The 27,499-nt window shown below is 47.8% G+C and overlaps 1 protein-coding gene across 1 annotated transcript in view; it reads left to right on the top strand.

Annotated features, from left to right (window-relative positions):
• Window positions 1–27,499, top strand: part of itsn1 (intersectin 1 (SH3 domain protein)) — a 119,664-nt gene that overhangs the window by 59,505 nt on the left and 32,660 nt on the right. The window contains exons 19-34 of the mRNA XM_079249009.1: window positions 1,851–1,987; window positions 2,084–2,364; window positions 2,503–2,663; window positions 12,039–12,283; window positions 12,350–12,524; window positions 12,594–12,680; window positions 12,764–12,912; window positions 13,663–13,742; window positions 13,821–13,993; window positions 14,068–14,113; window positions 14,579–14,700; window positions 14,896–15,019; window positions 15,782–15,976; window positions 25,070–25,191; window positions 25,495–25,601; window positions 25,699–25,800. Coding sequence (XP_079105135.1) covers window positions 1,851–1,987; window positions 2,084–2,364; window positions 2,503–2,663; window positions 12,039–12,283; window positions 12,350–12,524; window positions 12,594–12,680; window positions 12,764–12,912; window positions 13,663–13,742; window positions 13,821–13,993; window positions 14,068–14,113; window positions 14,579–14,700; window positions 14,896–15,019; window positions 15,782–15,976; window positions 25,070–25,191; window positions 25,495–25,601; window positions 25,699–25,800 — 2,306 coding nt within the window. The remainder of the gene's footprint in view (window positions 1–1,850; window positions 1,988–2,083; window positions 2,365–2,502; window positions 2,664–12,038; window positions 12,284–12,349; window positions 12,525–12,593; window positions 12,681–12,763; window positions 12,913–13,662; window positions 13,743–13,820; window positions 13,994–14,067; window positions 14,114–14,578; window positions 14,701–14,895; window positions 15,020–15,781; window positions 15,977–25,069; window positions 25,192–25,494; window positions 25,602–25,698; window positions 25,801–27,499) is intronic.

The following is a 27,499-nucleotide window of genomic DNA, read 5'->3' as shown; positions in this document are numbered from 1 at the left end:
CCCAGTGATGTTTCAGCCAGACATGAAGCCAGTAACTGGCTAACATGCTGATAAACCGGCCGTTATGTGGATGAACGTGTGTTTGTGTCTCGTCTTGTGTCTCCTGCACTTCCAGTTGCAGGGTGTTGGAGTTGTCTGTCGCTCCGCGATTGTGGTTTGTCCTCTGACTGGTTTGCTTTTCAAGGTTTCCTCACGTTACGGTTGTTTGGCTGAAACACGACGGCTGCCTTGTGTTGTTATAGTAACCGTGTGTTTTCTAATGGCACAGCTGGTTGTCATGACTACACAGAACTGCATCCCCTGACCTCCAACCCTCCCCCCCACCTCCTTTTTAACAATTGTTTGCTCCTTCTAACCAATCCTGCCAACACAGTGAGGGCCTTGTGCAAGCTCCGCCCACCGCCATGATCTATGCGTAGAGTTGTTTCTGGTCCAGTAGCAACACGCTGCTTCCTTTATTTACGCAGGACTTTCTGTGTATTTGCTGCAGCCATTAGACTTAAGCCAGGGACACCCAAAGTCCTGTAGGGCCGCTGTCCTGCAGGTGTTCCATGTATCCCTGCTCCAACACACTTGGATTCCATTAAATGGATCCACAGCCAATGACATTCTGCACGATGACTGATAGGTTTGAGTCAGGTGTGTTGGAGCAGGGATACGTGGAAAACCTGCAGGATTGTGGCCTTCCAGGACCGCAGTTTGACTAAAACCAAGTTTTACTTCATATAACCTGAGAAAAGGAAACATAGGAAGGACATCCACACCGCTCTGAAACTCTTAAGACGCGACGGAGCAGAAGTCACTTTGATTCTTTCTCGCATAAGTAGCTGCTTCTTTAACTGGGACGTCCATCAAGCTAGAAATCAGGTGTTTGACCTTCTGAACGTCTCCGTAAGCCGTTTAAATGCAAGGTAGGAGATCCTGGAAACTGCTTCCTGCAAGCTACATGTTGAAAGTCCAAACCCCTAATTTCAGACTTCCTCCTGAAGCCACGCCCCCAAAACTGGCAGTGTTTGTTTCTATGTGAAGGAAGTATGCTCGCTAACATAGCTAGCCAAGCTCTGACTCTCACTTTGCCGCCTTTAGAAGAGCTCTGAGCCTCTGAGTGCAATTGTGCATGAAAAGAAGCACGTGCAGAAGGGTCGAGGGGGAGGGACAAATGGAAGGTAAGTTTGATTGACAGCTCCATCCAGTTGTTTAGAACGGGTCGGTTGAAATGATTGGATGGTTCCATTCCACAAAACCTACACCAAACCTCTTCCTCTTTAAACAGTTGGGGCTGAATTTCCCCGGTTTTTACAGAGCGTAACATCAGCAGAGCAGACAGGTTGTGCTGCAGAGCACCATGAATGTTGATGAGATCATTCTGAAGAGTGTTTAAGTGGGAATTAAAGCATCTCAACGACAAACCGCCTTTCGTTTTGTTTCTTTCCACTTGATGAAACTTTCTGAAATCAGTTGCTATGGGGATGACGAGATAAATGCAGTTGGATTTTTGGCTCCTTAAGAAGATGAAACACTTTTATCGACTACTTTCCTTTTAATTTTCTGTTTATTAATGATATGATGCCTGATGGCGTCATGAACCTGAACACATCCTGAATAATAAACAAGAAATTTGTTCAAATTACTGAAGAATTCCCAGAAAAAGGAATGGTTACCATGGTTACCAGCCAGTTAGCTAAATGACGCAGTATAAGGGGGCGGAGCTTGCCTAAATCACCTGACTAATGCAATCTTGCTGCTACTGCTGGTGTTGTTGTTTGTCAATGGTAACCCGTAGCAACCAGTCCTCTGACCCCACCTCCTCCTCATCGCTGTCCCTTCCTGTATCCCACGATGCTTTGCAGGAGCTGCGGGAAATCCACAGCCGGCAGCAGAGGCAAAAGCAGAAGGAGCTGGAGGGAGACGCACACACACAGACACACACACACGCTCACATGCACACGCCGAGCGAGAGACAGTCGGCCGAGCTGCAGGAGAGCGGGTAAGAACAAAACCGCCGGCACGATCTGAGGAGCAGAAAAAGTTTTATTAATATCCTCAGAAAATATAAAATGAAAATAAACCGGTTTACCTGCAGGCTGTCGTCAGAGGAGGCTTCCGCCTGGAGGGATGAAGCCGGAAGTTCTGGGACGAAAGCTCCGAGCCCCGCCTCCACCTCCGCACCGCACGCCTGGCTCAACAGAGTGACTCAGGAAGAGGAGGAGAGGAAGAAGAGGGGGATAGAGGAGGAGGAGGAGGAGGGCAGGAAGGCGGCCAGAACAATAGAAGAAAAGGAGGATGAAGGCAGAGGGAAGAAAGACATGCAAGATAAACTCAGCAAGCTTTTCAGCCAGTCGTCTGACCCCTGGACCTCAGCAGGTGTGTTATTAGCTGTGACTTTATCTGGAATGAAACTCAACCAATGGCAGAATCCTTCCTGCCTCCTGCTGCTGGAACTGGAGGCTTCTGCTTTAACGGAGCTTAAATCCTCATCGTTGTGTCTGCATGTCTGTACAGTGGAGAAGACTCAGGGTCTCGGCCTGTTCGACCAGAAGGCGCCGGTCGGCAGCTTCGACCAGCAGCAGCTGCCAGTGAAGGTGGTCTACTACAGGGCTTTATACCCGTTTGATGCTCGCAGCCACGATGAGATCAGTATCACCCCTGGAGACATCATCATGGTATGTCATGTGGATTAAACATGGCTGCTACGCATGCAGACCAGCGGTCGTGTGTGGGTCGGCTCTTCTTGTGAGTGAATGGCTGTTTCTCTGAACTGTTTCTCTTCTCTTCTGCCGTGCAAACTGAAGGTGAAGGGGGAATGGGTAAGTTGCTGGCCCCGCCCAGTGCAGTGTTGTCCCTCCACCAATCACAAGCCAAAGCTGCCATTGGTTCATGTCATGTCATCTTCACGTTCATTCATTGCTGGTGGATGAATGTCTTTGGCTTTTTCCTCCCAGTCAGACCAGTTTACCCTGTTGCAATCGCTTCTTTTTCTTTCTCTTCATCACAACTCTGCAAACGTATCGAGCCACCCCTCATTTCTTTACAAACTGTTAGTTCTGCAGGTAATTCACTTCTTTAATCAGTTTTTATCTATCTGGCAGTTTTCATACGTAGAGCAGCAGAGAGAGAAACGAGACATAGAAGTCCAGTCACAACCCGCCCACGTGCACAGAGGAAATGATATTACACCATTAGAAACATCAAAACCACGTCCAGCACGGCCATATCAAGACTGATGATGATTACAATAAAAATAACAATAAAAATATTCAGATTATCAAAGGCAGCCGTATACATGACCTGTCTGCCTTGACAGAGCGAATCTGTCTGGCAAAACAAAACGTCTCAAAAGGTGAAAGCTAAAAAGTTCCCAGTAGATATAAAATTCTTCCTTCGTTTCCTGTCTTTGTTTTCATTTTGTCTGCTTGCCTCTGCCTGTCAGATGGACGTTTTTACGCCAGTTCACACTGCCTGTGAATCCAGCGTTGTGTCGACAGACACAGTGAGAAACTCAGGATGAGGTTTTACCAAATTAACGGCTTATTTCCTCTAAACAATGGAAACGCCTGCAAGTCGTAGTTATACTTTGGTCATACGGCTGCTCCAACAGCCTATGGGGCGTCTGCAGCTCAGGAGGAAGAGCAGGCTGGGTCTGGGTCTGGGTGTGTCCGCGGTGAAGACACTGAGCCCTGCGTTTCCCCTGATGTGTCGCAAACACCAACGTGTTTCATCTTGCAGGTCGTAGCTCAAAAAGGCTTCCAGAATGGCAAACATAATTCTGACTGCAGTGGAGGCGTGTTGCTTCAGGTCCATCAGGGGTGACTCGAGATGTTTGCACATTGCCATAGCAACTGAGAAAAGCTGGTGTGAAACGCTTTGCAGCCAGAAATCAGACATAAACAAAGGCTTTCTCAGCTTTAACTGTTGTGTGAGAAACAAAGTATTGTTGTTATTAACAGCTGCATAAATTAAGATTCCCATCTGGTCGTTTATCCGTTCTGATAATCACGAGACGTTACTCCATAGTCATTCCCCAGCAACGTCGCTGGCAAGTTTAACTGTGCAGCGACTGTAACGTGTTCACAGCAACTACATGCAGGTTTCACAGCGACTACGTGCAGGTTTCACAGCGACTACGTGCAGGTTTCACAGCAACTACATGCAGGTTTCACAGCGACTACGTGCAGGTTTCACAGCGACTACATGCAGGTTTCACAGCAACGTCATGCAGGTTTCACAGCGACTACGTGCAGGTTTCACAGCGACTACGTGCAGGTTTCACAGCGACTACGTGCAGGTTTCACAGCGACTACGTGCAGGTTTCACAGCAACGTCATGCAGGTTTCACAGCGACTACGTGCAGGTTTCACAGCAACTACATGCAGGTTTCACAGCGACTACGTGCAGGTTTCACAGCGACTACGTGCAGGTTTCACAGCAACGTCATGCAGGTTTCACAGCAACGTCATGCAGGTTTCACAGCGACTACGTGCAGGTTTCACAGCAACGTCATGCAGGTTTCACAGCGACTACGTGCAGGTTTCACAGCGACTACGTGCAGGTTTCACAGCGACTACGTGCAGGTTTCACAGCAACTACATGCAGGTTTCACAGCAACGTCATGCAGGTTTCACAGCGACTACGTGCAGGTTTCACAGCAACGTCATGCAGGTTTCACAGCGACTACGTGCAGGTTTCACAGCGACTACGTGCAGGTTTCACAGCAACTACATGCAGGTTTCACAGCAACGTCATGCAGGTTTCACAGCGACTACGTGCAGGTTTCACAGCAACTACATGCAGGTTTCACAGCAACGTCATGCAGGTTTCACAGCAACGTCATGCAGGTTTCACAGCGACTACATGCAGGTTTCACAGCAACTACATGCAGGTTTCACAGCAACGTCATGCAGGTTTCACAGCGACTACGTGCAGGTTTCACAGCAACGTCATGCAGGTTTCACAGCGACTACGTGCAGGTTTCACAGCGACTACGTGCAGGTTTCACAGCAACTACATGCAGGTTTCACAGCAACGTCATGCAGGTTTCACAGCGACTACGTGCAGGTTTCACAGCAACGTCATGCACGTTTCACAGCAACGTCATGCAGGTTTCACAGCGACTACGTGCAGGTTTCACAGCGACTACATGCAGGTTTCACAGCAACGTCATGCAGGTTTCACAGCGACTACGTGCAGGTTTCACAGCAACGTCATGCAGGTTTCACAGCGACTACATGCAGGTTTCACAGCGACTACATGCAGGTTTCACAGCGACTACGTGCAGGTTTCACAGCGACTACGTGCAGGTTTCACAGCAACGTCATGCAGGTTTCACAGCAACGTCATGCAGGTTTCACAGCGACTACATGCAGGTTTCACAGCAACGTCATGCAGGTTTCACAGCGACTACGTGCAGGTTTCACAGCAACGTCATGCAGGTTTCACAGCGACTACATGCAGGTTTCACAGCAACGTCATGCAGGTTTCACAGCAACGTCATGCAGGTTTCACAGCGACTACATGCAGGTTTCACAGCAACGTCATGCAGGTTTCACAGCGACTACATGCAGGTTTCACAGCAACGTCATGCAGGTTTCACAGCAACTACATGCAGGTTTCACAGCAACGTCATGCAGGTTTCACAGCGACTACGTGCAGGTTTCACAGCGACTACATGCAGGTTTCACAGCGACTACGTGCAGGTTTCACAGCAACGTCATGCAGGTTTCACAGCGACTACGTGCAGGTTTCACAGCAACGTCATGCAGGTTTCACAGCGACTACGTGCAGGTTTCACAGCGACTACGTGCAGGTTTCACAGCGACTACGTGCAGGTTTCACAGCGACTACGTGCAGGTTTCACAGCGACTACGTGCAGGTTTCACAGCGACTACGTGCAGGTTTCACAGCAACGTCATGCAGGTTTCACAGCGACTACGTGCAGGTTTCACAGCGACTACGTGCAGGTTTCACAGCGACTACGTGCAGGTTTCACAGCGACTACATGCAGGTTTCACAGCAACGTCATGCAGGTTTCACAGCAACGTCATGCAGGTTTCACAGCGACTACGTGCAGGTTTCACAGCAACGTCATGCAGGTTTCACAGCGACTACGTGCAGGTTTCACAGCAACGTCATGCAGGTTTCACAGCGACTACGTGCAGGTTTCACAGCGACTACGTGCAGGTTTCACAGCGACTACGTGCAGGTTTCACAGCGACTACGTGCAGGTTTCACAGCAACGTCATGCAGGTTTCACAGCAACGTCATGCAGGTTTCACAGCGACTACGTGCAGGTTTCACAGCGACTACATGCAGGTTTCACAGCGACTACATGCAGGTTTCACAGCGACTACGTGCAGGTTTCACAGCGACTACGTGCAGGTTTCACAGCGACTACGTGCAGGTTTCACAGCGACTACGTGCAGGTTTCACAGCGACTACGTGCAGGTTTCACAGCAACGTCATGCAGGTTTCACAGCGACTACGTGCAGGTTTCACAGCAACGTCGTGCAGGTTTCACAGCAACGTCATGCAGGTTTCACAGCGACTACATGCAGGTTTCACAGCGACTACGTGCAGGTTTCACAGCGACTACGTGCAGGTTTCACAGCGACTACATGCAGGTTTCACAGCGACTACGTGCAGGTTTCACAGCGACTACATGCAGGTTTCACACCGACTACGTGCAGGTTTCACAGCGACTACGTGCAGGTTTCACAGCGACTACGTGCAGGTTTCACAGCGACTACGTGCAGGTTTCACAGCGACTACGTGCAGGTTTCACAGCGACTACGTGCAGGTTTCACAGCGACTACGTGCAGGTTTCACAGCGACTACGTGCAGGTTTCACAGCGACTACGTGCAGGTTTCACAGCGACTACGTGCAGGTTTCACAGCGACTACGTGCAGGTTTCACAGCGACTACGTGCAGGTTTCACAGCGACTACATGCAGGTTTCACAGCGACTACGTGCAGGTTTCACAGCAACGTCATGCTGGTTTCACAGCGACTACGTGCAGGTTTCACAGCGACTACGTGCAGGTTTCACAGCAACTACATGCAGGTTTCACACCGACTACGTGCAGGTTTCACAGCGACTACGTGCAGGTTTCACAGCAACTACATGCAGGTTTCACACCGACTACGTGCAGGTTTCACAGCGACTACGTGCAGGTTTCACAGCGACTACGTGCAGGTTTCACACCGACTACGTGCAGGTTTCACAGCAACTACATGCAGGTTTCACAGCAACGTCATGCAGGTTTCACAGCGACTACGTGCAGGTTTCACAGCGACTACGTGCAGGTTTCACAGCGACTACGTGCAGGTTTCACAGCAACGTCATGCAGGTTTCACAGCGACTACGTGCAGGTTTCACAGCAACGTCATGCAGGTTTCACAGCGACTACATGCAGGTTTCACAGCAACTACATGCAGGTTTCACAGCAACGTCATGCAGGTTTCACAGCGACTACGTGCAGGTTTCACAGCGACTACGTGCAGGTTTCACAGCAACGTCATGCAGGTTTCACAGCGACTACGTGCAGGTTTCACAGCAACGTCATGCAGGTTTCACAGCGACTACGTGCAGATTTCACAGCAACTACATGCAGGTTTCACAGCGACTACGTGCAGGTTTCACAGCGACTACGTGCAGGTTTCACAGCGACTACGTGCAGGTTTCACAGCGACTACGTGCAGGTTTCACAGCGACTACGTGCAGGTTTCACAGCAACGTCGTGCAGGTTTCACAGCAACGTCATGCAGGTTTCACAGCGACTACGTGCAGGTTTCACAGCAACGTCATGCAGGTTTCACAGCGACTACGTGCAGGTTTCACAGCAACGTCATGCAGGTTTCACAGCGACTACGTGCAGATTTCACAGCAACTACATGCAGGTTTCACAGCGACTACGTGCAGGTTTCACAGCGACTACGTGCAGGTTTCACAGCGACTACGTGCAGGTTTCACAGCGACTACATGCAGGTTTCACAGCGACTACGTGCAGGTTTCACAGCAACGTCATGCAGGTTTCACAGCGACTACGTGCAGGTTTCACAGCGACTACGTGCAGGTTTCACAGCGACTACGTGCAGGTTTCACAGCAACTACATGCAGGTTTCACAGCGACTACGTGCAGGTTTCACAGCAACGTCATGCAGGTTTCACAGCAACTACATGCAGGTTTCACAGCGACTACGTGCAGGTTTCACAGCGACTACGTGCAGGTTTCACAGCGACTACGTGCAGGTTTCACAGCGACTACATGCAGGTTTCACAGCGACTACGTGCAGGTTTCACAGCAACGTCATGCAGGTTTCACAGCGACTACGTGCAGGTTTCACAGCGACTACGTGCAGGTTTCACAGCAACTACATGCAGGTTTCACAGCGACTACGTGCAGGTTTCACAGCGACTACGTGCAGGTTTCACAGCGACTACGTGCAGGTTTCACAGCGACTACATGCAGGTTTCACAGCAACGTCATGCAGGTTTCACAGCAACGTCATGCAGGTTTCACAGCGACTACATGCAGGTTTCACAGCGACTACATGCAGGTTTCACAGCGACTACATGCAGGTTTCACAGCGACTACGTGCAGGTTTCACAGCGACTACGTGCAGGTTTCACAGCAACGTCATGCAGGTTTCACAGCAACGTCATGCAGGTTTCACAGCGACTACATGCAGGTTTCACAGCAACGTCATGCAGGTTTCACAGCGACTACGTGCAGGTTTCACAGCAACGTCATGCAGGTTTCACAGCGACTACATGCAGGTTTCACAGCGACTACGTGCAGGTTTCACAGCGACTACGTGCAGGTTTCACAGCAACGTCATGCAGGTTTCACAGCAACGTCATGCAGGTTTCACAGCAACGTCATGCAGGTTTCACAGCGACTACATGCAGGTTTCACAGCAACGTCATGCAGGTTTCACAGCGACTACATGCAGGTTTCACAGCAACTACATGCAGGTTTCACAGCAACTACATGCAGGTTTCACAGCAACGTCATGCAGGTTTCACAGCGACTACATGCAGGTTTCACAGCAACTACATGCAGGTTTCACAGCAACGTCATGCAGGTTTCACAGCAACGTCATGCAGGTTTCACAGCGACTACGTGCAGGTTTCACAGCGACTACATGCAGGTTTCACAGCGACTACATGCAGGTTTCACAGCAACTACATGCAGGTTTCACAGCAACTACATGCAGGTTTCACAGCAACGTCATGCAGGTTTCACAGCGACTACGTGCAGGTTTCACAGCAACGTCATGCAGGTTTCACAGCGACTACGTGCAGGTTTCACAGCGACTACATGCAGGTTTCACAGCGACTACGTGCAGGTTTCACAGCAACTACATGCAGGTTTCACAGCAACTACATGCAGGTTTCACAGCAACGTCATGCAGGTTTCACAGCGACTACGTGCAGGTTTCACAGCGACTACATGCAGGTTTCACAGCGACTACATGCAGGTTTCACAGCAACTACATGCAGGTTTCACAGCAACTACATGCAGGTTTCACAGCAACGTCATGCAGGTTTCACAGCGACTACGTGCAGGTTTCACAGCAACGTCATGCAGGTTTCACAGCGACTACGTGCAGGTTTCACAGCAACGTCATGCAGGTTTCACAGCGACTACGTGCAGGTTTCACAGCGACTACGTGCAGGTTTCACAGCGACTACGTGCAGGTTTCACAGCGACTACGTGCAGGTTTCACAGCAACGTCATGCAGGTTTCACAGCGACTACGTGCAGGTTTCACAGCAACGTCATGCAGGTTTCACAGCGACTACGTGCAGGTTTCACAGCGACTACGTGCAGGTTTCACAGCGACTACGTGCAGGTTTCACAGCGACTACGTGCAGGTTTCACAGCGACTACGTGCAGGTTTCACAGCAACGTCATGCAGGTTTCACAGCGACTACGTGCAGGTTTCACAGCAACGTCATGCAGGTTTCACAGCAACGTCATGCAGGTTTCACAGCGACTACGTGCAGGTTTCACAGCGACTACGTGCAGGTTTCACAGCGACTACGTGCAGGTTTCACAGCGACTACATGCAGGTTTCACAGCGACTACATGCAGGTTTCACAGCGACTACGTGCAGGTTTCACAGCGACTACGTGCAGGTTTCACAGCAACGTCATGCTGGTTTCACAGCGACTACGTGCAGGTTTCACAGCGACTACGTGCAGGTTTCACAGCGACTACGTGCAGGTTTCACAGCAACGTCATGCAGGTTTCACAGCGACTACGTGCAGGTTTCACAGCAACGTCATGCAGGTTTCACAGCAACGTCATGCAGGTTTCACAGCGACTACGTGCAGGTTTCACAGCGACTACGTGCAGGTTTCACAGCGACTACGTGCAGGTTTCACAGCGACTACGTGCAGGTTTCACAGCGACTACGTGCAGGTTTCACAGCGACTACGTGCAGGTTTCACAGCGACTACATGCAGGTTTCACAGCGACTACGTGCAGGTTTCACAGCAACGTCATGCAGGTTTCACAGCGACTACATGCAGGTTTCACAGCAACGTCATGCAGGTTTCACAGCAACGTCATGCAGGTTTCACACCGACTACGTGCAGGTTTCACAGCGACTACGTGCAGGTTTCACAGCGACTACGTGCAGGTTTCACAGCGACTACATGCAGGTTTCACAGCGACTACGTGCAGGTTTCACAGCGACTACATGCAGGTTTCACAGCAACGTCATGCAGGTTTCACACCGACTACATGCAGGTTTCACAGCGACTACGTGCAGGTTTCACAGCGACTACGTGCAGGTTTCACAGCGACTACGTGCAGGTTTCACAGCGACTACGTGCAGGTTTCACAGCAACGTCATGCAGGTTTCACAGCGACTACGTGCAGGTTTCACAGCAACGTCATGCAGGTTTCACAGCGACTACATGCAGGTTTCACAGCAACTACATGCAGGTTTCACAGCAACGTCATGCAGGTTTCACAGCGACTACGTGCAGGTTTCACAGCGACTACGTGCAGGTTTCACAGCAACGTCGTGCAGGTTTCACAGCAACGTCATGCAGGTTTCACAGCGACTACGTGCAGGTTTCACAGCAACGTCATGCAGGTTTCACAGCGACTACGTGCAGATTTCACAGCAACTACATGCAGGTTTCACAGCGACTACGTGCAGGTTTCACAGCGACTACGTGCAGGTTTCACAGCGACTACGTGCAGGTTTCACAGCGACTACATGCAGGTTTCACAGCGACTACGTGCAGGTTTCACAGCAACGTCATGCAGGTTTCACAGCGACTACGTGCAGGTTTCACAGCGACTACGTGCAGGTTTCACAGCGACTACGTGCAGGTTTCACAGCGACTACGTGCAGGTTTCACAGCGACTACGTGCAGGTTTCACAGCAACTACATGCAGGTTTCACAGCGACTACGTGCAGATTTCACAGCAACTACATGCAGGTTTCACAGCGACTACGTGCAGGTTTCACAGCGACTACGTGCAGGTTTCACAGCGACTACGTGCAGGTTTCACAGCGACTACATGCAGGTTTCACAGCGACTACGTGCAGGTTTCACAGCAACGTCATGCAGGTTTCACAGCGACTACGTGCAGGTTTCACAGCGACTACGTGCAGGTTTCACAGCAACTACATGCAGGTTTCACAGCGACTACGTGCAGGTTTCACAGCGACTACGTGCAGGTTTCACAGCGACTACGTGCAGGTTTCACAGCGACTACGTGCAGGTTTCACAGCGACTACGTGCAGGTTTCACAGCGACTACGTGCAGGTTTCACAGCAACGTCATGCAGGTTTCACAGCAACGTCATGCAGGTTTCACAGCGACTACGTGCAGGTTTCACAGCGACTACGTGCAGGTTTCACAGCGACTACGTGCAGGTTTCACAGCGACTACGTGCAGGTTTCACAGCGACTACGTGCAGGTTTCACAGCGACTACGTGGCGATGAAAGCGCCACAGACTGCCTGTCGCCCAGTTGATCCGTGCTGCTTCTTCACGTTAACCCTTTCCTGTTATAAGGTGGATGAGTCCCAGACGGGCGAGCCCGGCTGGCTGGGGGGCGAGCTCCGGGGCCGAACCGGTTGGTTTCCAGCCAATTACGCTGAACGGATCCCCGACAGCGAAGCACCAATCAGCCTGCGTTCCACGGCATCGGCCACACCCACCTCAGCCCAGCAGCCGTTGACCACGCCCCCTCCAGCTCCCGGACACGCCGCCTCCTCCACCTCATCCGCCAACAGTAACTGGGCTGACTTCAGCACTACGTAAGTCTGACTTCTGCACAACTCTTCATCGGACCGTTCTCCTTCTGAAAGTCTGCTGTTTTCCAGTTGGCCGTCGAACACAAGCACCCAATCAGACAGCGAGGGATGGGACGCCTGGCCCACCTCTTCAGCCAATCAGAACCCATCTCTTAGCGTTCCCTCTGCGCAGCTCCGGCAGCGCTCCGCCTTCACACCCGCCACCATGACGACGGGCTCCTCTCCGTCTCCTGTACTGGGACAGGTAGTAAGACGGGAACAATCTTCCGAGCAGCGGTGAAGCAGTGATGGTGACTGTAACTCTGCTTCTCAGGGGGAGAAGGTGGAAGGTCTCCAGGCCCAGGCTCTGTATCCCTGGAGAGCCAAGAAGGACAACCACCTGAACTTCAACAAGAACGAGGTAGAGGTGGAACCGTTCCCGACGTTTTCAGCCTGAATCTGCTGTTTTTCCTCTGCTGTCGCTGATTGGTTGTTGTGATGCAGATAATAACAGTCCTGGAGCAGCAGGACATGTGGTGGTTGGGGGAACTTCAGACCGGACAAAGAGGCTGGTTCCCCAAAAGTTACGTCAAGCTCATCTCAGCCAACATGGCGGCCCCTGCTGGAGCTGTCCCGCGCAGCAAAAACACTGGGTAGGTTTTCCCCGTCTGTGTGACGGCGCCTCCAGTTTCCTGGAGTTCAGCCGTAGTTCAGACAGGAACACACCGGTTGGCTTCAGATAAACAACAGCAGCTGCAGGTGTTTCTGCTGAGGCTTTAGGTTGAGAATAGGTTATTTATTTTTTCCACACATTGCAGTTTTTCTATGTTTTTATTGTTGTGAAGCACTTTGTGACTTTGTGTCTATGAAAAGCGCTGTATAAATAAAGTTTATCTCATCTAATCTTATCTTTAGCTAAGATAAGATGCTGATTGGATACGAGCAGCCGTCTCAGGTCTGCACGTCACTTCAGCCATCTCTGACGACAAACTTGCCTTTTAATGTCTTATGAGCTAAAAACTACTTACAATATTGCCATGAAATGTTTTAGACACCTGCCGCAGGATTTGACACGTTTGCCTGGAAAGAGAGAAGTCACACCGTAAAACATTGAACTCTGGAGGAAAATGGAAAAGATGTCAAACGTAGCTCAAAACATATCGTCACAGCCCGAGCATTAATGCTTCGATTTGGATGGAAACTGGACGCTGTATTATCTGGTGACCCCCTGAAATGATCTCAGGACCCCCGTAAGGGTCCTGACCCCCAGTTTGAGAACTGCTGGCAGCATGTGACCTTTGGTCATTTTCCAGTCGCTGCCTAAAGATGACATGACTTTCTCTGTGTTCATGCAGTGTGAGTCGGACTTTTATTTGTGATTTATTTGTTGTCTTGTTTTTTAGTGAATCTGGAATGTCGGAAAGCCCGCCCAACGGAAAACGTCCGTCCCCTTCCCCAACAAAACCCTCGGAGTCTGGAGAAGGTAAGGCAGACCATCATGTGCAGAACACGGCAGCTGTTCCTTAAACGTGTCTGTAAACCTGACGGCTGCGTCCGACAGAATATATTGCCATGTACACCTACGAGAGCAGCGAGCAGGGCGACCTGAGTTTCCAGCAAGGAGACGTCGTCATGGTGACCAGGAAGGAAGGGGATTGGTGGACAGGCACGGTGGCAGGAAAGACCGGAGTCTTTCCGTCCAACTACGTCAAACCACGCGACTCGGCGTCGGAGGTGAGAGCTGGTTTCTGCTCGGCAGGGCTTTCCGGGGTGAGAGGAACTATCTGACGGTGTTTTTCTGCTTGTAGTCGCTGGGACCAGCAGGAAAGACGGGGAGTCTCGGGAAGAAACCAGGCGAGTCTTTATGTTTGTCTTGTTCTGCAGCCTGAAATCGTGTTTTTGTCGTTTTTTTAAACAATGTGAATTCATGAAAATGCCCGAAGGATCAGTTTTCTGCTGAGTCACCAAATCCCAGCGTTTAATTCACACGAATGTCTGAAAGTGTTTAGATTGTTTGCATTTAAATGGGGGGTGTTAATGTCCGTCTGATGCATGGAGATGTGGACATATGTGTATATTCCATGGCTGCCTGCCTGCCTGCGTGCGTGCGTGCATGCGCGCGCGTGTGTGTGTGTGGCGTGATCTCACTGCTGCACGCCGATTTCTGATATAATTAGAAATTCACAAAATGGCGTGACTGCTTGTCTTCAGTGATGAAGAAAGCAGCGACAAAGTGACGCGTCGTTTCATCAAATCCTGCCTGAAACCCTGAAATCACATAAACCGAGGACGTCTTCTTCATGTCTGTTCCTGTTGCAGAGATCGCTCAGGTGATCGCCCCCTACAGCGCAACAGGAGCCGAGCAGCTGACGCTCGCTCCAGGGCAGCTCATCCTCATCAGGAAGAAGAACCCAGGGGGCTGGTGGGAGGGTGAGCTCCAGGTACACAGACAACAACTATATGAGGACGCATCATGCTGTTCTCTTAAAAAATGAAGATCTATAGACAATTTTTATTGATTTTGAGAAAAACTTTTCCACATAAACCCGTAAAAGACTCGTTCATGGTGAAAACATGTTTAAACAACAGTTTTAATAAACATCATCTGACGGTTTGATGTGCTCTGATTGATCCAGGCTCGAGGGAAGAAGCGCCAGATTGGTTGGTTTCCAGCGAACTATGTGAAACTGCTGAGTCCCAGCACCAGTAAAACCACCCCCACAGAGCCCACCCCTCCAAAGCTGGCCCCTGCCAGCACAGGTACACTGACGCTCACGCTGATAAACATCAGTTAAACAGTGAGAACAGGAAAAATGAAAGATTTCCAACCATGAACGTGAAATTAAATATTGAGATGAATTATTTTATTCATATTTTGGTCAACAAACCAGCTGATAGAAAGTACAGGAAGCTTGTTTAAGTTTAAGTTGAGACGAGCTGATACTGATGGAAAAGGGCTATATGTTTGGAAATTGGGAGATGTCCAGCAGTGCCGTCACCTCAGAACTGGCAGAAAGCAGTCGGATCCAGCATCTACTGTTGGGACGGGTCTGGACTGGCGTGGTCTTCATGCCTGAAAACAGAGGAACCAGGATGCAGCAGGAGCTCCATCTGGACTGATGAGTCAGGGTTTGTCTGTAGCAGAAAGAGAACAAAGCAGCAGTGCAGCATGGTGGACGCTCCATGCAGGTTTGATGCTGCGCTTCTGCAGTAGAAGATTTGGTGAAAATTAATGCAACGCTGAGAAATACATGCAAATATAGTCTGCCTGCTCACGACGACCACAAACATGCAGCCTGGCTCCACAGAGCCCTGATGTCCTCACCATCACAGTGTGTGTTTGGCTTCACACAAAGGATTTGAGGAGCTGCATTGCAGAAGATCTGTGGTCAGTCCTCCAGGACCAACCTTCCAGCAACGTTCCCTCAGAAACTGTGTCTGCATCTGCTTGTCTCTGTGCTCTGGTGTCCTCTTCTGTTGGCTCTGACGCCGTGTCCGTCTGCTCTGTCTCCTGGGGCGAAGCTCTGTGCCAGGTGATCGGCATGTACGACTACGTGGCGCAGAACGACGACGAGCTGGCCTTCCAGAAGGGTCAGGTGATCACGGTGCTCAGCAAGGACGACTGCGATTGGTGGAAAGGAGAGCTCAACGGGAGGGAGGGTCTGTTTCCTAGCAACTACGTCAAACTGACCACAGATACCGACCCGAGCACGCAGTGTGAGTACACACACACACACACACACACACACACACTTACACCCGTAGTGCTGACCTCACATAAAGAATGTGCTGAAATGAACAAACTAACATAAAGCTGAAAACCAAAGTAGTTTAACACAAACACACAGAACACACTCTCCTGCAGACACAAGCACACACACACTCCAGAGCCAGGTGTGGAGACGTTGTCCCTCTCTGTCTTTGACCCCGGCTGGTTTCCCCTCTCACCTCGACACTCCTTTGGGCCTCTTTGATAACCTCCCAGTCATGCACCACCTCTGGATGGTGTCTGTGTGTGTTGTATGACACGTATGTGCATGTGTGTGTTTGCATGCGTCAGTGTGTCCAGGGCTTCCCTGCATGTGTTCCCTCCACATGATCCAACATAGACTTGGAGTTTTCCGAGCAGAGCAGAGACAGGAGCTTCAATAACGTCACATGTTGACTGAGATGTTTTATAAACCACTGATCAGGCTGTTTTTTAATGACTTTTCAGGTGTATTTGCTGCCTCTCTCCGTTCTCCACACTAACTTTTTGCACTGGTTGCACTTGTTACACTGGTGCACCTTACTCTTTTCTGTAAAAATGTAGGTAGATCCTAGTTTTTCTAGCGTCGCTCTCAGCATCTCATTGTAGTACGTTTTAGGGATCGTTCTTTCATCTTCACTCGAAGACATTAATGGTTATTTAAAGGTTCATTTATGTTGGACGCAGAAGACGGACAGTTTTGTTGTTGCCATTAGTTATAGGGGTGTAACAATATGCTTTTGTCCCGATTCGATTCCGATTTTTTGGGTGCAAATCTACTTTCCCATCTGGCTTCGTGGAGAGATAGATCTGAGTGTCATCCGCATAGCAATGAAACTTTATACCATGCTGCCTGATGATATTTCCTAAGGAAAGCGTGTATAATGTGAAAAGTATTGGTCCAAGTACAGAACCCTGAGGAACTCCATGACTTACCCTGGTGTGTGAGGAAGACTCATCATTTACATTTACAAACTGAAATCTATCAGATAAATATGACTGGAACCAGTCTAACATGTTCCAGCCTCTGTAGCAGAATATTGTGATCAATAGTGTCGAATGCAGAACTGAGATCTAAAAGAATGAGTCCAGACAGAAGTCCTTTGTCTGAGGCCATGAGAAGATCATTAGTGACTTTCACCAGTGCTGTCTCTGTGCTATGATGAGCTCTAAATCCTGACTGGAACTCTTCAGATTGTTTCTGCTCAGATAGGAACATAGTTGGGTTGAAACTGAGAACTTTAGACCAGAAGGGGAGATTAGATATTGGTCTATGATTAGCTAAAACTCCTGGATCCAGAGTTGGTTTTTTAAGCAACGGTTTAATTACAGCTGTCTTAACATATTGAGGTACATATCCTATTAATAGAGATGAATTGATCAGGTCCAGTACAGATGTATTGATTAGGAAACATATTTCCTTGAATAATCTGGTTGGGATGGGGTCTAAAACACAGGTTGAAGGTTTAGATGAAGCTATTATGTTGGTTAACTCGGAGAGCTGTACAGGCAAGAAACGGTCCAAATGACAATCAGCTTCTAAAGACGTCTCTAAGGCTGCTGCAGATGAAATAGCACTAGTAGTGTTCAGGTTATTACTGATTTCCTTCCTGATAGAAACTATTTTGTTGACAAGGAAACTCATAAAGTCGTCACAGCTGAGGTTGAAAGGAATAGATGGCTCAACGGCACTATGGCTCTTAGTCAGTCTGGTTCCAGTGCTGAAGAGAAACCTGGGGTTGTTCTTCTTCTCCTCTATCAATGATGAATAATAAGCTGTTCTAGCCACACGCAAGGCTTTTTATACACTATTAAACTTTCTTTCCAGACTATGCGACACTCTTCTAAGCCAGATGAACGCCATTTTCTTTCCAAACGCCATGATGTCTGTTTTAAAGCTTGAAGCTGGGAATTAAACCACCGGGCCCGCTTCTTCTGACTGGTTCTCTTCTTCTTTAGAGGAGCAACATTATCTAGTGTTATACGCATTAAAGCCGTCATTCTAGCAACACATTCATGGACCTGTGTTGGAGTAAAGCTCGGATGGGTGTTTCCTGTCAGGTTAACACATGGTGTTGGAGGAAATACTGCTGAAATAGACTTCTTAAATTTGTTAACAACACTATCTGACAAACATCGACTTGAATGAATTTTCTTCTCAGCCCTTGTGTAGTCAAGTAAAGTAAACTCAAAAGTTATTAAAAATGATCAGACAGAACAGGGTTATGAGGAAAAACTGTTAGTTGATCACTTTTGATGCCACATGTCAGAAGAAGATCCAGAGTGTGACGATGAGAATGAGTCGGTCTGTGGACATTTTGGGAAAATCCAATTGAACTTAATATAGAGTTAAAGGCAATGGTTAAACTGTCATGTTCATCATCAAGATGAATGTTAAAATCCCCCAGAACAATAACTTTATCAGTATTCAGCACTAAGTCTGATAAGAGGTCTGAGAAGTCAGTTAGGGACTGTGAGGAAGATCCAGGTGGACGGTAGACTACTACTAGGAAAAGTGGCTTCTCTCATTTCCATCTTGGGTGGGATAGACTAAGAGTCAGGTGTTCAAAGGTATTGTAACTATTTTTATGTTATGGGTTTTGGGGAGGGGGGGCGACAGGGGTGAGATTACAGAAAAGCATGTGAGACTACAACTCTGCTTCCTGGTCTCAGTCCTGAACAGTCATGGGTTTAACTGACTAATAAAATGATCCATGTTCCTAGAAACGAGAGCTGCTCCATCCACTGTGGGATGAATCCCGTCTCTCCTAATAAGACCAGGTTTTCCCCAGAAGCTTTTCCAGTTATCTATAAAGCCCACATTTTGTTCTGGGCACCACCTGGACAGCCAGAGGTTAAAGGATGACAAACGGCTAAACATGTCATCGCTGGTCAGGTCTGGCAGGGGTCCGGAGAAAACTACGGAGTCTGACATGGTTTTAGCAAAGTCACACACTGAGGCAACATTTACTTTGGTGATCTCTGATTGGTGTAACCGGGTGTCATTTACCCCAACATGAATAATAATCTTGCTGTATTTACATTTATCCTCAGCCAGCAGTTTTAAGTAAGATTCAATGTGGCCTGCTCTGGAACCTGGAGTGCATCTGACTACGACCCCTGGAGTATCTATCGCCACGATTCTAACTATGGAGCACAACCTTACATTTCTCACAACTGAGTCTCCAATTATCAGAGTTGTTGGAGAGGAGTGTGACGGAGGCTTGACCTGAGATGATGGCGGTGATGTAGCGGGGCGGGCAGCACGGCGGGTGGAGGTTTGTTTCGGAGCCGGGGTAAACGACGGCACGGACCTGCAAGCCTTACTGCAGCACTCGAGCGCAAAGCTGGGGGGGGGGGCCAACGCTGAGCACGTCGAACCTGTTTTAGGGAATCTGGTTTTGGATCGTGGATGACAGTGGTGTCCATCAGGATCTCAGCTTCTCAGATCCAATGTAGATTTGATATCCGTGACTCCAGTTCAGCTATTTTTTCGGCCAGGCGCAAACAACCGACACAACCTGTGTGGGATGGAGAGGTGAGCGGAGCCATTTTGAGCATCCTGTAAACGTTAGCAGCTAGCTAACAGCCGCCGGGTCTGGTTGACGGGATCTCAGCTGATCGAGAGATGTCCGTGCTCTGGTGAGTCTATTGATGATTTGAGTTTTATCTTGTCCGGAGGCTGTAATAAAGCAGAATAGTGGAATGAGTTTGAGGTCAATCTGGGCCGGGCTAGGCAGAGATTGTCCTCAAGGAAATTAGAGTCGGAGGGCTGGGGTAGGTGTCGTCTAGCGGAAGTATGTATGAACGTGAGTGTGTGTGCACGGCGCAGGTCATCGAGCCTGAAAGATAAGTGTGTTGATCGGAAGTGCCGCCCCCTCCTTTTAACAGATTCCAATGAAAACGTGATTTTATGAAAATGCACATTTCTTCACAGTATGAAGGTAATGAAGGGAAGACGTGCAATGGTTGGTTTCTACCAGAGTAGTAGCATAAGAAAAATTTGGCTGTGGAAAAATATAAATGCGAACAGCACTGCCCTTTTTAATTCTTGAAGATTGCAGTGAAATTGGCGTAACCACTGGAGCATTAATGCAGAGGAACATACGGACAGTCCGCTGCACCGCTACAGGATGACGTCAGAACCGCTCTGGCCCTCTTTGAGAGATCTGGAGCTTCATCACAAACTGACTGATTAAATATTATTTAATATGGTTGAAGCAATATGATGGATAGTTCATCTGCAGTGACTGATTTCAACTAACGATCTCAGTAGAACATGAACACAATACAGTAGTGAGACAGGGAGGGATCGGGAGGCGTTTTTACCTTTCTCCCTTTTCTACTCTGGTTATTGTTCAACAGTTAACCTGAAAAAATAAAATGTCTTAAAAACTGGCAGATCAGATACATTCATTAGTAACCATGGGCCGCTGTTTGACATATTCCTTCCAGATATTCCAGGGAGGGATCGGGAGGCGTTTTTACCTTTCTCCCTTTTCTACTCTGGTTATTGTTCAACAGTTAACCTGAAAAAATAAAATGTCTTAAAAACTGGCAGATCAGATACATTCATTAGTAACCATGGGCCGCTGTTTGACATATTCCTTCCAGATATTCTTTCTGTTTTGTTTGTTTGTCGCTAACTTTTCTGTTGCCATGGTTACAAACTGATGTTTGAGCCGGCGCAATGATTTAGAATTATTCGGCTATTTGATGGAACTTCTTTTAACTGGTGTCCATTATCACTTTTAACGGACACCCTGCAACCAATCAGAATCAAGACCATTCACTCAGACCATGGTATAAAAGTTTCTAACAGATGATGTTCACTCGGGCTGGGACAATATGCTTTTCTCAGTTAAATTTTTAACTATTTTTCAGGTACCAATTTGATTGAAATTGCAATTCCTCAGTATTACAGATTTTTACTTTGCTTTTTTAAACAGCAGATGACGTGGAAACCTTGCATCATAACTAAGTTTACAGACTGTGTCAGGAGCCAGTTTTAGTCAACTGTGTCAGTTTTTCTGATTTATTTAGCAGTAATATATCCGAAGCAGATGTATGAATTTCTGCTGCTGTTTCAAAAGCTGGAACTGCATTTAAAAGTGCTGGTTTGAGTCTGTTGTTGTGCTACTGTGCTACGTTTGGCTGCTAGCTCTGCATTTACCTCAGGATGGCGTCTTGCTAGGTGGGCAGTAACATTAGTTGTCTTACCGCCGTACGCCAATTGGGCATTACAGAGTTTACAAACAACTTTCCACATGTTCAGCTCTGCTTTTCCCTTCACAGCTAAAAATCCAAAATGTCAACAGTTTTCACTTAAACTGTGATGGTGGAGGATTTATCTCTGCACATTTTAGCAGGTTGTCATCCGTTCTCCGTCTTCTGTTTACGTGTTTTCCAAAACGGATATAACGTCATGTTACTGGACAGTCGGAGAGAAACATTTCGCCCCCTGCTGGAGAGAAGCCGAAAACTTCTTCTCTATCTGGCATCTAAACATAGAAACATTAAAAATGAAAAAAAAAAAAGGTTTTTGACCAAAAAAAAAAAAAAACTGATTTAAAAAATTGTAAAATAAAATAAAACATTTTTTGTGACTAGTTTTCCTCCCACCCCTACTGTTTACAATAATCATTAACAGGATTGACAAGTTTTTATTGTCTGAAAGACAGAAAATCGTGTGAGGAAGGCAACTTAATTTTTCTTCCATTGTTTTTATTAGTTGCAGGTCTGAAAACAAATAAATAACAAACAGAAGTTGATGGGAATAAACATGGAATAAACATGAGTTTTTACTGTTTACTGTCTTTAAAAGTCCAAATAAATCACTTGGACATTCTCTAATTAGCTGTTTGTAGAGCTGATATGGAGATTACATCCACATGGGTCTCTTTTATTTTGTAGGAAACAGGAAGCTGAGTTCTGTCCTGCTGCTCTAGAATCTCTACTTCTATGCCAGGTGACACCACACCTCCACACTGTCTTGCTGGACGCTCCACCCACTTAGCACCCGACCGGTTGTTGTTGTTGTTGTTGTTATTGTTTTGTTTAGTTGTTTTTGTTGATGTTGTTGTTGTCGTCCTCTCTCTAGGATCATATCATTACCCAGAACCCCCCTCTCCTCAAAGCCCTCAAAGAGACCCACTAGGCCACTCAACCAATGGGACAGCAGCAAGAGGTCACATGACCAGGAAATGGCGACTCTCCACCCGTAGAAGCCAGAAAGAGACAGACAGACAGACAGACTGTAACCTTTAAACTGTCTATGCACGGCTCTGCTGGAGGGAGACCAGTTGTTAGGACTTCTCCTCTTCCTCCTCCTCTTCCTCTCTCTCCTCTTCCTCTCTCTCATCTCTCCTTCTCTTCTTCCTCTCCTCTCCTGTGTTTAGACATGAGGGAAAGGAGAAGAGGAGGAAAACAAAGACTATTGAGCTCCTCTCTCCAACATTGGACTGATAACAGGCTTTGACTGGATCACAGTGACTGTAACACACACACACACACACACACACACACACTCACACACACACACACGTAGCTGCAAACACTGCTTTGTGACAGCAGGTCAAAGTGGATAGTGGGTCATTTTGTGGCTTTATGGGAGGTTCTGTCATTAGAACTCAGCTCATCTCCATCCCTCCTCCTTTATTTCCAGTTTTAGCTTTATTTTATTTTAACCCTGCTCTCATTGGTTCAGCTGCTTCAGTCACCTGTCAGTCAAAGCGCTGGCTCCTCCCCCCACTAACCCTTCCCGTCCCACAGCTTCACAGAAAGACCCACTATCTGCTGGAGAACAAGTCTCAAAGTCTTTTACTCTCCCCTCCTCAAAGCCAAAGACCCCCCCCCCACCGTAAGGAGAGGAGGAGAGGAGAGGAAAAGCCAGCTTGCGATGCGTCCTGTCGCAGCTGAAGGCTAAGTTTCTCCCTCTGCTGCTGTCTTGTCGCCTCCGCTCGGGAAGGAGGTCTAGAAAGGAGGGGAGCAGCGGGATTGAGACTCAGCCTGATGCTAAAGGCTGAGCTAGCATAGAGCTAACCAAACCACACACACACACACACACACACACACACACACGGTGGTAATGTTTTTATTCTACTAGTTTAACATTTTAAATATATATTAATTTTAAATGATTTTCTTTTGTTTACATGGTTATTGTTTTGTCTGTTGCTATGGTGATGGGACGCGTCGGCACCATCGAGCGCCAGAGCAGGAAGAAGGACGCAGACATGATATTAGGAATGCAGGGGTGGAAGGATTTGCTCGTAGCCACTGTCAGCTGTCTGAATCATTCCAGTTAAAGGAGGCTGTCTCCTCCCGTCTGTAAAACTAAAACCAGGACATGAAGTAGCTCCTGAGAAACCTGGTGAAACCGGTTGGTTTGGTGAAACTTCCACCTGATCTCTGGAAGTCGCTCTACGTCGTGGCGCTTCTTCTGGTTCTGGTCCAGTTCATCCAACGAGAATTAGAGCTTATTGTGCAAACCGTGATGGAAACTGTGCACTGCACGCTGACGCTGTGTAGCCACGAACAGTCATTTCACCCCGCAACACCGTAAAGAAGGGACAGAAAATTCACATTTCCGCTAAAACTAGCAGACACAAGAAAAAGGCCCGGAAGTGGAAGACATCGCCAGTTTCTGTGCCACCAAGCATTTTCATCCTCAGAACGCCACATTTTTAGTGTCATGTTACTGAAATTGCAGCAGTATTTTGAGGGACGCGACAGGACCAGTCGTACACAGCAAAGCCTCCCTTTCATCAGCTGTGGAAGCGGTTACCATGGCAACTTTCCCCGTTGGTTTGCAAAGCAACAGACTAGTATTATCAGCGCTGCCATATCACTTTTGTATCCGTTTGTTTATTGAAATGACAGTATTGTGATTTTATTGTTTACCCTCAGAAACGAACAAAATGATCAAAATACTCAACTTTTTTATACAAGAAGCAAAAGTAAACGAGTATTATGAATCTGCTCAGATCTCATTGGCTCTTCGGTGTGTCAGTATTGGAGGAGAGGCTCTGATTGGTCGGCGACTTGAGACCTAAACCTGCGCTAGTTAGGGAGCGTTTCTTTCTTTTTTAAATTTTTTACTGAAGAGATTCTTGTTTTGGTAACCGATGGTCCAGACTTGTGGCAGAGTGTTTCTGAGCGAAGGAAGATCTAGATCAGAGCCACGCTCCGCAGCAGAACAGTTCTGCCTCCATTAGCCTGAAATCTAAGCTTTTAGCATCTTTTTAGCCGACTCTGCTCGGAATCGTGGCTCTGGTTTAGTTTTAATTAAAAATGATCAAATGAAATAAATGCTGTGTTTGATCCGAAGTTAATCTGATGATGTTTTATGTGGATATGAATACGTGGTGAATGAGTGAATGAACTGACAACAAAGCCACATGTAATCGCGCTGCACTTGGTGCATGAACGAGTGAGTAAAAACAAGGCATGAATGATCAGTTTTATGAGCATGAGTGAAAAGACAACTTATGAATGAATGACATGTACAGAACATTGGCGCTGTCTAGTAGAGATTTTATTGGTGGAAGTTTTGATGGAGCAGTGAAACTGACTGGTCCTGATGATTAAACACTCTGAGACAGACTGCAGTCGACTGGCGTCCTTATTCAGTCTCACACACAAACACACAACAAAGAAACTGTTCAACAAAACGACTGGATTCATCCCTGCAGTTTTGTTTTAGTGACACGAGTTAGCGGAAATGTTCGTCAGTAAATCCACATTTTTCACCAAATCTTCAAACGTTTGCAGCAAAGCAGCACGTCTGCAGCTTTATCTGACCCTTCAGCAGCTTTTAGACTTTTATCACCTGTAGGCTCTACATCCACGTCCCAAATCATTTTAATGCTGCACATTAACATGAGATGAGGCACAAACACTCCTCTGCTCACAGCTGCTGCTCCACAATCCTACGTTGATGTCAGGTGCGTATGCGTTAAAACCAGGTCAGTCAGGTGGGATCTCTTCTATGTGTGCTGCTGCTGCGCTGGATGACGTTTGAGTGACAGCTGCTCTGCGGGCTTCTCATGTTTGTGCTTCAGGGTGCGCCGACCTCCACCTGCTGGACATGCTGAGTCCGATGGAGAGGAAAAGGCAGGGCTACATCCATGAACTGATCGTCACCGAGGAGAACTACGTCAACGACCTGCAGCTCGTCACTGAGGTAGAGGAGCTGAAAATGATGAATAAGATTTCATTCATCCATCTTTTCAGTGACATTGAATGAAGTCTAGAAGCTTTTTGAAGCTGCAGACGTTGCCAGCTGTGGTTCTTTTGTCTGGTTACTTGTTATGAAGCTTTTACTCTCTGTGATAATCTTCATCCCTAAAGCTTTCCATCGAAATGCCGAATTCATTCAGTTACGAGAGGTCTCTGTGTGTGTGTGTGTGTGTGTGTGTGTGTGTGTGTGTGTGTGTGTGTGTGTGTGTGTGTGTGTGTGTGTGTGTGTGTGTGTGTGTGTGTGTAGATCTTCCACAAGCCTCTGCTGGAGTTTGACCTGCTCATGGAGAAGGAAGTGGCCATGATCTTCGTCAACTGGAAGGAGCTCATCATGTGCAACATCAAACTGCTAAAGTAAGGATTGATCTGCCAGGAGTTCATGCCGTTCTGATGGGAACACTGGGATCCAAGCTAGGTGTACCTAACGAGATGACCACATGTTTCCCTGCAGGGCACTGAGGGTGAGGAAGAAGATGTCGGGTGATCGGATGCCGGTGAAGATGATTGGTGACATCCTGACCAACCAGCTGCCTCACATGCAGCCGTACATCAGGTTCTGTTGCGTTATCTTATGCATTATGCATTATCTTATCTTATCTTTATTGATCAGTCAGACAGCAAATAGATTTATTGTTAATGTTTACTGATTTTTTTTTTGTTTCTAAAATACTGAAAACAATGGCTCCTAAACTCCTTAGATCTTTCAGATCTATAGCTGGGTAGAGACATGTCTATAGCTGGTTGGAGACAGATCTATCGCTGGTTGGAGACAGATCTATCGCTGGTTGGAGACAGATCTATCGCTGGTTGGAGACAGATCTATCGCTGGTTGGAGACAGATCTATCGCTGGTTGGAGACAGATCTATCGCTGGTTGGAGACAGATCTATAGCTGGTTGGAGACAGATCTATCGCTGGTTGGAGACAGATCTATCGCTGGTTGGAGACAGATCTATCGCTGGTTGGAGACAGATCTATAGCTGGTTGGAGACAGATCTATAGCTGGTTGGAGACAGATCTATCGCTGGTTGGAGACAGATCTATCGCTGGTTGGAGACAGATCTATCGCTGGTTGGAGACAGATCTATCGCTGGTTGGAGACAGATCTATAGCTGGGTAGAGACAGATCTATCGCTGGTTGGAGACAGATCTATAGCTGGTTGGAGACAGATCTATCGCTGGTTGGAGACAGATCTATCGCTGGTTGGAGACAGATCTATCGCTGGTTGGAGACAGATCTATCGCTGGTTGGAGACAGATCCATAGCTGGTTGGAGACAGATCTATCGCTGGTTGGAGACAGATCTATCGGTGGTTGGAGACAGATCTATAGCTGGTTGGAGACAGATCTATCGCTGGTTGGAGACAGATCTATAGCTGGTTGGAGACAGATCTATCGCTGGTTGGAGACAGATCTATCGCTGGTTGGAGACAGATCTATAGCTGGTTAGAGACATGTCTATAGCTGGTTGGAGACAGATCTATCGCTGGTTGGAGACAGATCTATCGCTGGTTGGAGACAGATCTATAGCTGGTTGGAGACAGATCTATCGCTGGTTGGAGACAGATCTATCGCTGGTTGGAGACAGATCTATCGCTGGTTGGAGACAGATCTATCGCTGGTTGGAGACAGATCTATCGCTGGTTGGAGACAGATCTATCGCTGGTTGGAGACAGATCTATCGCTGGTTGGAGACAGATCTATCGCTGGTTGGAGACAGATCTATCGCTGGTTGGAGACAGATCTATCGCTGGTTTGAGACAGATCTATCGCTGGTTGGAGACAGATCTATAGCTGGGTAGAGACATGTCTATCGCTGGTTGGAGACAGATCTATCGCTGGTTGGAGACAGATCTATCGCTGGTTGGAGACAGATCTATCGCTGGGTAGAGACATGTCTATAGCTGGTTAGAGACAGATCTATCGCTGGTTAGATACAGATCTATAGCTGGTTGGAGACAGATCTATTGCTGGTTGGAGACAGATCTATCGCTGGTTAGAGGCAGATCTATTGCTGGTTAGAGACAGATCTATAGCTGGGTAGAGACATGTCTATAGCTGGTTGGAGACAGATCTATCGCTGGTTGGAGACAGATCTATCGCTGGTTGGAGACAGATCTATAGCTGGTTGGAGACAGATCTATAGCTGGGTAGAGACAGATCTATTGCTGGTTGGAGACAGATCTATAGCTGGGTAGAGACAGATCTATCGCTGGTTAGAGACAGATCTATCGCTGGTTAGAGACAGATCTA

Source organism: Telmatherina bonti (genome assembly GCF_933228915.1).
Source record: "Telmatherina bonti genome assembly, chromosome: 11".
Classification (NCBI taxonomy): domain Eukaryota; kingdom Metazoa; phylum Chordata; class Actinopteri; order Atheriniformes; family Telmatherinidae; genus Telmatherina; species Telmatherina bonti.
Note: the sequence above shows the minus strand (reverse complement) of the source record. Positions and strands in the feature narration are given on the sequence as shown.